Source organism: Indicator indicator, chromosome 15 (genome assembly GCF_027791375.1).
Source record: "Indicator indicator isolate 239-I01 chromosome 15, UM_Iind_1.1, whole genome shotgun sequence".
Lineage (NCBI taxonomy): Eukaryota > Metazoa > Chordata > Aves > Piciformes > Indicatoridae > Indicator > Indicator indicator.
The window spans coordinates 23,925,294-23,937,521 of record NC_072024.1 but is presented as its reverse complement, the minus strand read 5'-3'; the positions used below and the strand labels follow the sequence as shown (position 1 = coordinate 23,937,521).

Genomic DNA, 12,228 nt, shown 5'->3' with positions numbered 1-12,228 from the left:
AGACTCCACAACCTCTCTGGGCAGCCTGTTCCAGGGCTCTGGGACCCTTACAGTCAAGAAGTTCCTCCTCATGTTGAGGTGGAACCTCCTGTGATGGAGTTTCCATCCATTGCTCCTTGTCCTATCCCAGGGAGAAAGTGAGCAGAGGCTGTCCCCTCCCTCCTGACCCCCAGCCCTCAGATTTTATAACCATTTATTAAATCCCCTCTCAGTCATCTCTTTTCCAGACTGAACACCCCCAGGTCCCTCAGCCTCTCCTCCCCAGGCAGTGCTCCAGTCCCTTCAGCATCCTTGGAGCCCTCTGTTGGACTCTCTCCAGCAGGTCCCTGTCCCTCTGGAACTGGGGAGCCCAGAACTGAAGGCAGTACTCAAGATGAGGTCTCACCAGGGCAGAGTAGAGGGGGAGAAGAACCTCCCTGGCTCTGCTGGCCACACTCCTCTGAATGCAGCCCAGGACCCCCTTGGCCTTCTTGTCCCCCAGGGCACATTGCTGTCCCATGCAGAACTTGCTGCCCACCAGCACTCCCAGCTCCTTCTCCTTGGGGCTGCTCTCCAGCAGATCCCCTCCCAACCTGTCCTGCTGCAGTTTATTCTTTCTCCCCAGGTGCAGCACTCTGCACTTCTCCTTGTTGAACCTCATCTGGTTCCTCTGTGCCCAGCTCTCAGTCTGTCCAAGCCTGGAAGCTGTATTCGCAAGCAAAACTACAATCTAAAGCATGGAATGCAATGACTATGTACAAAATAGACAATATTTACATCTATTTACAGTTTATAAACACAAGAACCCCCCTGGACAACACCAGGGGGCTACTAATAGTTTCCCCCTCCCTTCTCCCTTCCCTCCCCCTTGTACAGTGGACAAGAGAGAGAGCAGAGAGTTACTCTTAGTGCTTAACCACAAGAACACATTCAAGGTCAGCACAGCCAGCAAGAAGCACAAGTCAGTATCTGCCAGAGCAAGGAAGCTGAAAAGACAGAAAGTTACTTTCCAGATCTAACTTGATGCTTGTTACCTGTCCAAAAGGATTATTTAGACCTTAGCATCATTTTCCCTTTTACACCCAATGGCAATTTAGTTACAGACTACTGCTTTCTGTTCAAGAGCTGTGGAAAATGTTCTAGGTACAGCCTAAAACTACCACACTGCCCAGACCAGACAAACTCACAAAATAACTTCTGTATTGTATTTTATGATTTTATGATCAAAACTGGGGGGTGGCTGACACCCCTCAGGCTGTGCTGCCATCCAGCATGACCTGGACAGCCTGAGAGCTGAGTGCAGGCAAACCTCATGGAGTTCAATAAGGACAAGTGCAGGGTCCTGCAGCTGGGGAGGAACAACAGCAGGCACCAGGACAGGTTAGAGGCTGCCCTGCCTGAGTGCAGCTCCACAGAGAAAGACCTTGGAGTGCTGGTGGGCAGCAAGTTCTGCAGGGGACAGCAATGTGCCCTTGTGGCCAAGAGAGCCAATGGGATCCTGGGGGGCATCAATAAATGTGTCCAGCAGGGCTGGGGAGGTTCTGCTCCCACTCTGCTCTGCCCTGCTGAGACCACAGCTGCAATCCTGTGTCCAGTTTGGGGCTCCCCAGTTCAAGAGAGACAGAGACCTGCTGGAGAGAGTCCAAGGGAGAGCCAGGAGGATGCTTAGGGGACTTGAGCATCTCCCCTGTGGAGAGAGACTGAGAGCCCTGGGGCTGTTTAGTGTGGAGAGGAGAAGGCTGAGAGGGATCTGATCAATGTCTATCAATAGCTGAGGGGTGGGGGTCAAGGGGAGGGGGCCAGGCTCTTTTGGGTGGTGCACAGTGATAAGCCAAGGAGCAATGGATTCAAACTTGAACATAGAAGATTTCAGCTCAACATGAGGAGAAAGTTCTTTGGTGTGAGGGTGCTGGAGCCCTGGAGCAGGCTGCCCAGGGGGGTTGTGGAGTCTCCTTCTGTGGAGCCTTTCCAACCCCACCTGGATGCATTCCTGTGCAGACTGCTCTGGGTGATGCTGCTCTGGCAGGGGGGTTGGACCTGATGACCTCTTGAGGTCTCTTCCAACCTCTGCTATACTGTGAGACTGTGAGACTATGATCCAGCTTGATGCTGGATTCTGATCCTGCTCACTCTCTGCCTTGTGTTTTTCACCCCCCTGAGAAGCAAAAGGGCTGCTCTGTCTTTCCAAAGGGGTGTCAGATTAAAATGCTCCCATGCTGGGTTGTGTTATAGACCTTGACAAGAGCTTGTGCTTGGTCAGAAATCATCCAGCCAAAGGAAACTCAGACATTTCAGCTCTAAATGGGGTTTTGATGCTGGCCCATGTACTGCTTCATGAAACAGAAATCTGCTGTGATGGTTGCTCCCCTCTAAGTGGAGAAACTGGGGCTCCTTATTGTACCTTCCCTTGCTCACCAGTGCATTTTCCACAGTGTTATACTTAAAATAGTGAAGATATTGATGAGGATAAACTGGAGGAGGGCCTGGAAATGTGCCCTGGCTGGTCCTTGTGGACTGACTCCACTTCCACCTGCCCCCTCCAGTCTCCCCATGCACAGAGGTTGTGAGAGTAGAGCTCCAAATGGAAGCAGAGCCTGGGATTTCTGTCCAGCACTCACATTTTCTGTAGGAGTTCTAAAAATTCTCATCTACAAAGTCCACACTCATAACAACTCAACATTTAATGAGTTTTGGTTTTTTTTTTCTTTTTTAAGTAAGGGGAAAACAAGAAATCCTTTGAGGAGGGTTACAAACTCCTCAGCAGAGGTAGCATGGAGCAGTCTCCTGTGTCCAGCAGGAGCAGGGCAGGGATTGCCTCCTGGGACTCAGCTCTGGGGAGGCCACACCTGGAGTGCTGTGTCCAGGTTTGGGCACCTCAATCCCAGAGAGATGTGGAGGTGCTGGAGCCAGGGCAGAGGAGGGCAAGGAAGCTGTGAAGGGCCTGGAGAATAAATCTTGTGAGGAGCAACTGAAGGAGCTGGGGATGGTTAGTGTGAGAAAGAGGAGGCTGAGGGGAGACCTCCTGGCTCTCTACAGCTCCCTGAAAGGAGGTTGTGCAGAGGTTGGTGCTGGTCTCTTCTCACAGGTCATTAGTGATGGAACAAGAGGGAATGGCCTCAAGCTGCAGCTGTGTAGGTTTAGACTGGACAATAGGAAACCTTTTTCCCAGCAAGAGTGGTCAGGGATTGGAATGTGCTGCCCAGGGAGGTGGTGGAGTCCCCAAGCCTGGCTGTGTTTCAAGGTGGTTTGGATGTGGTGCTTGGGGCTCTGGTTTGGGGGTGAACCTTGCAGAGTAGGGTTCTGGGTTGGACTTGGTGATCCTGAGGGTCTGTTCCAACCTGAGTGTTTCTGTGATTCTGTGGAGCAGTGCCTTTGCTGGCAAAAGGGTACGAAGCTGCCTGCTAATAGATGTTTTAATATGCCTCCTTTGAGTTTCCTGGCCATAAGGAAGTGAATGTTTGTCCTTAAAAGAACCATTTAGTGAGAAGAGGAATCTGGACCGTGTGTGTGAAAGGGAGGTAGCAGAGCTTGGAAGATTTCTTCTCCCAGTGATGGTTTTTTTGTGTGTGTCTGCTATCCAATAAAGAGAAGAAATGTTTTTGTTTGATACAGAATCAGCTATTGGCAGCAGCTGGGTGCTGCCAGAGCTTAACTGGTGAGATGGGAAGCTGAGCTTTCCATCTGCCTTCTCTTAATTAAGAGCCTGATTCTGATTCTGTTGATGCAAGGCTGTATTTTGTCACTGGAGAAACAGGAGTAGGGCTGAGCTCTTAGTCTGGGAGATCCAAGAGCTGTGTGATAGATGTGAGCAACCTGTGCAAACCTCCATGGGTTTTGAGGGGGCCCTGTCTCAGCAGAACCACTTCCCAAAGCCTTGCAGCTCACATGGGAAATCCACACACTAGAATGCAAGAGAGCTTCAAAAAGGTGAATTAGGTAACGGAATTTGTTGGTTTGTCTTGAGGAACTGACCTTGAGGTCAGTTAAACTGAAGTTCTACTGAAGACCACTGAGGGTGGTGAGTCACCATCCCAAAGAGGTGGGAGATGCCCCATGCCTGGAACCACAGACTCACAGAATTGTCAGGGTTGGAAGGGACCTCAAGGCTCAGCCAGTTCCAACCCCCCTGCCATGGGCAGGGACACCTCACACCACAGCAGGTTGCTCACAGCCACATCCAGCCTGGCTGCAAAAACCTCCAGGGATGAGGCTTCCACCACCTCCCTGGGCAACCTCTGCCAGTCTCTCACCACCCTCATGGGGAACAACTTCTTCCTCACATTTAAATCTGAATCTCCTCACTCCTAGTTTTGCTCCATTCCCCCCAGTCCTGTCACTCCCTGACACCCTCAAAAGTCCCTCCCCAGATTTCTTGGAGCCCCCTTCAGATCCTGCAAGGCCACAAGAAGGTCTCCTGGGAGCCTTCTCTTCTCCAGACTGCACAACCCCAACTCTCTCAGTCTGTCTCCAGAGCAGAGCAGCTCCAGCCCTCTGCTCATCCTTGTGGCCCTTCTCTGGACACCTTCCAGCACCTCCAGATCCTTCCTGGAACAGAGGCTCCAGAACTGGACCCAGAGCTCCAGGTGTGGTCTGAGCAGAGTGGAGCAGAGGGGGAGAATCCCCTCCCTGGCCCTGCTGGCCACACTTCTCTTGCTGCAGCCCAGGCTCTGCTTGGCTCTCTGGGCTGCAAGTGCTCACTGCTGGCTCCTGCTGAGCTTCTCCTCCACCAGCGCCCCCAAGGCCTTTTCAGAAGGATTCCCCTCAAACAAGCAGCAGCCTCACATTACAGCCATGCAATATTTTGCATCACCTCCTCCCCACAGCCCTCTGGTGAGGCTGTTGCTTCCCTTTGCCTTTGCCATTGTACCTACCATGAGCCAGGAGTTTTCTTCCCTCCTGTGTGAAATGCTGACACCCAAACTCCAACTGATACTTCACTGAGGTTGCACAAATGTCCCTGCTGGGAACTTGGTGACATCTACAACCTGAATGAAATGTTCCAGTGCAGGAAAAATGTTTTCAGGCTAAGGCTCTAAACAGAGGTTGTTGTCCTCTGAAAAGACTTTTCTGTGTAGTTAAATTCCTGAATGAAATCCCAACACTAAGCTGAATTTTTCAAAAGGGGAGTAGGGATACTCAAACAATTTCATCCCCAATTCCTCCTATTTTCATTTAATTTTATCTTATTTTCTTCTATTTTATTTTATATTACTTTATTTTGTTTTGTTTTATTTATTTTGTATTTAATTTCATTATTTATTTTATTTTAATGTTAATTTTAAATTTATTTATTAATTTAATTTAATACATTTTCATTTCATTTCATTTCATTTCATTTCATTTAGTTTCATTTAATTTAATTTAATTAATTAAAATTTAATTTAATTAGATTTAAAAGTTGATTTTTAATTTAAACTTTTATTTTATTTTTAACTATTTTTAATATTTCTTTTCTTTTGTTTTACTGTTTTATTTTAATTTAACTTTTATGTTATTTTAATATATATTAACATAATATAATACATATAATTATTATTTTAATATGTTAACATGTTAATTTTATTTTCTTTTGTTTTTTAATTTTATTTTACTTTAATTTTTACTTTCATTTTTGCTTTAATTTTTAGCTTCATTTTTGCTTTAATTTTCCAATATTTTAATTTATTTATTTTATTTTTTTACTGGTTTTTTTAAAATTTCATTCATAATTTAAATTTTCTTTTAATTTTCTTTTATTTTAAAATTATTTTATCCTATGCTATTTATTTCCTTTTGTTTGGCTGTCGTGTTTTATTTTTTTGCATCATTTTATTTTCTATTTTATTTTATTTTCTGGGTTTTTTTGCTTTTCCTTTTGTATTTTATTTTCCTGCTTTATTTTAATTTTTTACTTTTATCTTTTAAATTTTAATTCAATTTAATAATTGTTTCCCCCCTTTTTTAAACCAGAACATTTGCATTTTCCACCCCACTCTTCTGCAAGACAAAAATCTTTAGTTAGGCTTTCCCAACGTCATCTGGAAATACATGTCTGAAGTTGCCTACAGAAGACTTTATGTCCTCCTACCTCCTGGATAGCTCTTTTCAGAGGGGGAACATCCACACAGATCAATACCTCCAAGAGAAGAGACCTGCTTATGCCTGCAGGTTTACAGCCCTGCTAAAAATAGCAGTCTGCTGTTTGCACTGCAGGGCTTTGGCTCTCTCTTGCTGACCAATGTCCACACAGGAGAGACATGGACCTGGTGGAGCAGGTCCAGAGGAGGCCACAAAGATGCTCAGAGGGCTGCAGAATCTCCCCTGTGGGGACAGGTTGGGAGAGTTGGGGCTGTTCAGCCTGGAGAAGAGAAGGCTCCAGGGAAACCTTAGAGCTGCATTGCAATATCTGCAGGGGAGCTACAGGCAGGCTGGGGAGGGACTGTTCAGAAGGGTCTGTGGGGATAGGACAGGGGCCAGTGGTTTGATTCTGGAGCAGGGCACAGTTAGGTTGGACGTCAGCAGGGAATTCTGCAGAATGAGGCTGGGGAGACACTGGAACAGGCTGCCCAGGGAGGTGGTTGAGGATCCATCCCTGGAGACACTCAAGATCAGCCTTGCTGTGTCCCTGGGCAGCCTGCTCTAGTTGGAGGTGTCCTTGCTGACTGCAGGGGGGGGGTTGGACAAGCTGCCCTTGGAGGGTCCCTTCCCACCCAGTGCAGACTGGGTGTCTCTGCAGCCCCTCCTCACGGCTCTGTCTTGCTGGCAGGGAGCAGAGAGGCAGCATTCACCTACGCCATCATCGCTGCCGGCGTGGCACACGCCATCACCGCCGCCTGCACGCAGGGCAACCTCAGCGATTGCGGCTGCGACAAGGAGAAGCAAGGGCAGTACCACAAGGAGGAAGGATGGAAGTGGGGAGGCTGCTCTGCCGACATCAGATACGGCATCGGCTTCGCCAAGGTGTTCGTGGACGCCCGGGAGATCAAGCAGAACGCCAGGACGCTGATGAACCTGCACAACAATGAAGCTGGCCGCAAGGTGAGTGCCTCTGCCCCACCCTCAGGGGCCTTCTGCAGCCCCCCAGAGGTGGGCTTAGCTCTGGTCCAGTGCAGGGAAACCACAGCTTTTAGTGCCAGCCAAGAAGGCCAATGGGATCCTGCCATGCGTTAGTCAAAGTGTGGCCAGCAGGGCTAGGGAGGTTCTCTTCCCCCTCCACTCTGCCCTGTTGAGACCACACTTGCAATACTGTGTCCAGTTTTGGGTTGCCCTGTTCAGGAGGGACAGGGATCTGCTGGAGAGAGGCCAAGGAAGAGCTGTGAGGATGATGAAGGGGATTGGAACATCTCTGCATGGAGCAGGCACAGGGTTTCAGGACAGGCAGTGGTGTGCACATAGAGTTGGGAAACGCAAGGAGCATCTCCGCTATGAAGAGAGACTGAGAGCCCTGGCGCTGTTTAGTCTGGAGAAGAGAAGGCTGAGAGGGATCTGATCAATGTCTATCAATAGCTGAGGGGTGGGGGTCAAGAGGAAGGTTCCAGGCTCTTTTTTTTTGTGGTATTCAGTAATGTCCTTGCCCTGGTTCCACAACAAGGCACAACAGGTACAAGCTGGAACTCAGGAGGTTCCGCTTCAACAGGAGAAACTTCTTTGGTGTGAGGGTGCTGGAGGCCTGGAGCAGGCTGCCCAGAGAGGTTGTGGAGTCTCCTTCACTGAAGACTTTCAAAGCCAACCTGGATGTGTTCCTGTGTGATCTGCCCTGGGTGATCCTGCTTTTGGCAGGGGGCTTAGACCTGCTGATCTCCAGAGGTTCCTTCCAACCCCTGCCATTCTGTGATTCTGTGGTTTCACAGCAGACAAGGAGGCACCTCTGCAGGTTCTACAAGCTTGTTGGACCATCAGCTTGTCAAATATTTGTCTAAACGTTTCACTTTCCAGCTATAAAAAGGAGAAAGCAAACAGACATTTTGCCTGGGTAGTGCAATGCTACTTATGGTACAAAGCTCCTACCCTCTGGGAGAAGGGGATCCTCATCAGGTTCAGACATGAACCTCTCCCTCATTTGCAAAAGGATCATTTTCAAGCTTGAAGCTTGAAAGCTGGCTCTTTGTGTGAGGACTAACTCTAGAAGGAGAAAAACACTGCAGCAGGGATCCCAGGGGCTGACTCACTCTCTGCTCTGCATGTGGTTTGTCATCTTGCACAGCAAGGTTCCCACCCCATCCCCAGCACAGAATCTCACAGAACAAACCAGGTTGGAAGAGACCTCTAAGATCATCAAGTCCAATCAATCACCCAACCCTACCTAACCAAACCCCCACAACTCAACCAACGAAAACTCGCCAACCAGGCGATCCGCAAGAGAGACGGGCACTACGACACCGACAAAAACCAGAAAACGCAATGAAACTAAAAAAAAAAACTCTAAATACCACCAAACAAACAACACAAAAACAAAACAAACAAACTACACACACAAACAAAAACACCATGCAGTTATCATCACTCCAAAAGTGAGCTACAGGGTGAACGGTGGGGTCCTACACTCCTACACCTGAAAGGTTGCTCGCGCCCCTCCGACACCGAACACAAAAAACATCACCATAACCAAATATGAACATCACGAAAAACGCACCAGGACGCACCCTCCACACCTACCGTCCCCGGCAGAAAAGCCTACCACTACGGAAAAGGATGAGTGTGAGTGTGGGTCGCACACTCCATTCCCCCACTAACACTATACACCTACCACCAAAAGGTCAATGGCCTCGGGGCCTACACGTCCAAGACCCCAAGTGCGCTAGCCAAACAGTCCTAAACTAATCAGCCTCCCACCCACTCCGCCCCCTGCTCCACAGCGTCACCCCATCCACCCCCCAGCCAACTCCCCTACCCGCCACCTCTTCCACCCTCCTCCCCCCCCCACCTATCCACCGTACTGCCCCCCTCGGCCCCCACGCCCCTCACCCCCCTCGCTCTCCATCCCCTCCCCACCAACCAACGACCCAACCTGTTCGACCGCCCTCACCATAAGTCCCCCCCCTGCTCTAACCGTCCACTCCGAGAATCAAGCCCTCCAGCCCCCATCCGCCGGCTGGGGACCCATTGAGGCCTCCGCTATGCCGCCACACGAATAAACTTTAGGAATTACCCGCCCACCGTTCAGCCACTACGAGACGCGCCACAAAAAACACAAATGACCACCGCCCCACAAACTCAGCCGGGCCCGTGACCACAGCAAAATCTAACATCATAAAAACCAATACAATTCCAAGCCAGGTCCCCCTGCGCGCCATCCAGAATCCACACAAGAAATCTCGGTTAGGTGTACCTAGGAACCCACAGGACGTTGTGCACCACCGCGCCCACAAGTGAGCCATTCAAGGACTCAACCAGGGATTGCGACCAGACCACACTCCGCCACAAACAACCACTCATTGGGAGGTGGTTTAGAGATATGGGTCGGGTATGTGTGTGGTGTGGGTATGTTTGGTTGTTAGCTGACCTCTCATGGGGGGGTTTAGTGGAAAAGAGGACGTTGGCTGGGCCTTGCGTACAGGTCCCCGGGACTATTGCCTCTTGAACGGGTCACGAACCCTTGCCCACACCACTAGAGCCGGCCACGCGCATTGTCACACTCGACCCGGATTGCAGCCCCTAGTACAATTTATTCTGCCCCGGGTGGGCGTCGCCGACTATTCACTACAACCGCTAGGCGGATCCACCTCCGTGGGCTGCCACCTCCACACGCGCACCTCCCCCCCGCCCCCCACAAGGAAAAGCATAAACAACTCACCCACGTCACTCATAACTGGTCACGGATGCTCCCCCATAAAGCCTGCCCCCCATGCGTCACCTCTCTATCGGGCAGAGGTCGGGCCCAACATCCGCGAGAGGTTCTAGGGCTACCCTACCAGTGGGGTCCGTCCGGACAGCCCCAGCCGGGGGAACTCATCCCGCGCTCAACGCCTCGCGTCCAGTCCTCGCCACGAACCTCCCTAATGATAAAACGAACAAACACAGACACCACCCCCACACCCCACGCTCGGATACCAGAACGAAGCCAATCACACGCTAAAAGACGAACATTACCTCACCAGGCTTAGGCCGCAGAACGCAGTCCGCGTCACACTGCACCCGAGCGTGTGTTCACAACTTATGAGGTAGTCCCTCCCACAGAGGCGACGGAGAAATAGACAGTCCCCATCCAAAAGAAAGTAAGTGGACCAAGCACCAATTCGCAATCAGACAGCTCCAAGAGCGCTGATCGATTGATCCCACAATGCCGGATGCAACCCCCCTCGAGCTATGAACCGACCCAACCCTCCCCTGACCGACGAAGCGGCCAGAAGACGCCGGCTGTTCATTGCGCCCGACTCCGCAGATCCAGCATGGGCCGGAGGGCAACTCGGTCAGCGGCTCTTAATAAACAGATGAACAACATAACGGCCCACCGCGCACAACGAGGTTGCGAAAAGAATCAAACAACGGATCAAATCAATCCCTCCCCCCGCGGACGACCGTGCGTACACAACCACACAACGCCACGCAACGTTGAGGCCACAGTCCAAGCACTGGCCAGACCGGACCCACCAGCACCAAACCCCGACGCAACACCACCCCCTGCCACACCACCACGAAACGCGATCCCTGTGCAAAACACCATGTTCCCAAAATGAGTGTTTTTCAACAAGTCGCACTAGAGAACCCCGGCGCTCGCTACCCCCACACCTCCATGGGGAAGGACTTATAATACTTACATACTTCTTGCCTAAACACGTCCCACCCCTAAAAAAAATACATCCCCCAAATCTTCATTTCCCAAGTCCCACCACCCAAAGAACGCCAACCTAAGGCCAGCGTCTCCCTTTCACTCTCCCTCCGACTCATCCGCAGTCCTCTGGAGTATAGGTCTCCGTTGTTTCTATCGTTTCTCTCTTACAAAACAAAAGCAGAGCGCGTGAAAGAGAGCCTCCAGCTGCTCTCACGAACAGGGAGGGTATCTTCCAAAAACAACGAAAGACTAAACCCTTCTTTGGCAACCGAGGTGAGTCGTATAAGTTGAAACTACAAGACCCAGCAGGCTACACTGCGCTACTTGTGGGCGGTTCTAATGGGCGGCATCAAAATCAGTGAGGAGCACAGGTATAGCCGGCCGCGCGCCGTAGTACGCGAGCCACCCTGCCGGACGACCGTCACGACCACACCCCACAAGATACGCGCACGCTCGGCCCCCATTTTCCCGGTCAATCCCTTGGGGCAACAGTGCACTAGTCACCCATCGTTGGGTGGGGTGGGGGTGGGTGGGGGGGGGGCCGCGAGTTGGCAGGCGGAGGGGGGCGCCACCAAATGTTTCATCTCGAGAGAAGATAAAGAACCGTAGATATAAACTTCATCATCTGCAACCCCGGGACCGTTGGTACTTTAATACCTTTCACAGAGTCATTCTCTCACATGCATAAAGGGGAACCCCATATGTGTCGAAAGCCCAGACCTGGCGCGCCCTGTATTGTGGCGATCGGCGCTGAGAGCTTGCTCTCTTATGTCGTTTTCTATGGTGCCCACATTTATTTGATTGGGTGTGGGTGCTTTTTGGGGGGCAACACAGGAGAGGGAAGGGGGCCGCGGCGCAGAACCAAGAAGCGGGAAGGTCGGGCACATCTTTCTGTTTTTATTCTTGAAATCTCCTTTCTTTGTTTCCGTTTGTGGGGTTCTTGCGGAAACAATTCCAAAGTTAGATAAACCATTTGTCTGAATGTTAATGAGAAAGTGTGTTGTAAAATTTAACAAAGTCCGTCTCCGTCCTCTCGTAGCCATCCGCTCCTCCACGATCAACCGGCGGACCCCGCCATAGACAAACTCTAAAGAGACCATCCGACCCGCATACTGCGGCCCAAAGGCCGAGAGGCATGTCGTGCGCGCAGTACCTATCGCCGCGGCCGCGTCTATCCGATCGCCCCTCGCGCCCCGGCCCCCCGAACGAGCCCCGAGCAAGGCCGGGCTGGATGAACTGGCCCTATGGGGTGCGGGCCAGCCTGCCTCATGACCCGAGTCGAAGTTGCCAGCACAAGAGCATCATTATCGCAGAGATGGCGGGTGCGGGGGGCACCATACGCACGGGGCGGGAGCAGAAAGACCGCCTTCCACACAGCAGGGCGCGCCCCAGACAGCCCACGGCAAGATCACCCAGGCCGACGGCAACCCGCGTCGGAACCTAGACAGAAATGTACGGAGTCAACCGAGCCAACAACTCCCAGACCACAGCGACCGCGC

At 51.1% G+C, this 12,228-nt stretch overlaps 1 protein-coding gene across 1 annotated transcript in view; it reads left to right on the top strand.

Moving 5' to 3' along the window:
• The window catches only part of WNT7A (Wnt family member 7A), an 87,807-nt gene that overhangs the window by 26,442 nt on the left and 49,137 nt on the right, over positions 1-12,228 (top strand). Inside the window, exon 3 of the mRNA XM_054387249.1 lies at positions 6,725-6,996. Within this exon, the coding sequence (XP_054243224.1) occupies positions 6,725-6,996 (272 nt within the window). The remainder of the gene's footprint in view (positions 1-6,724; positions 6,997-12,228) is intronic.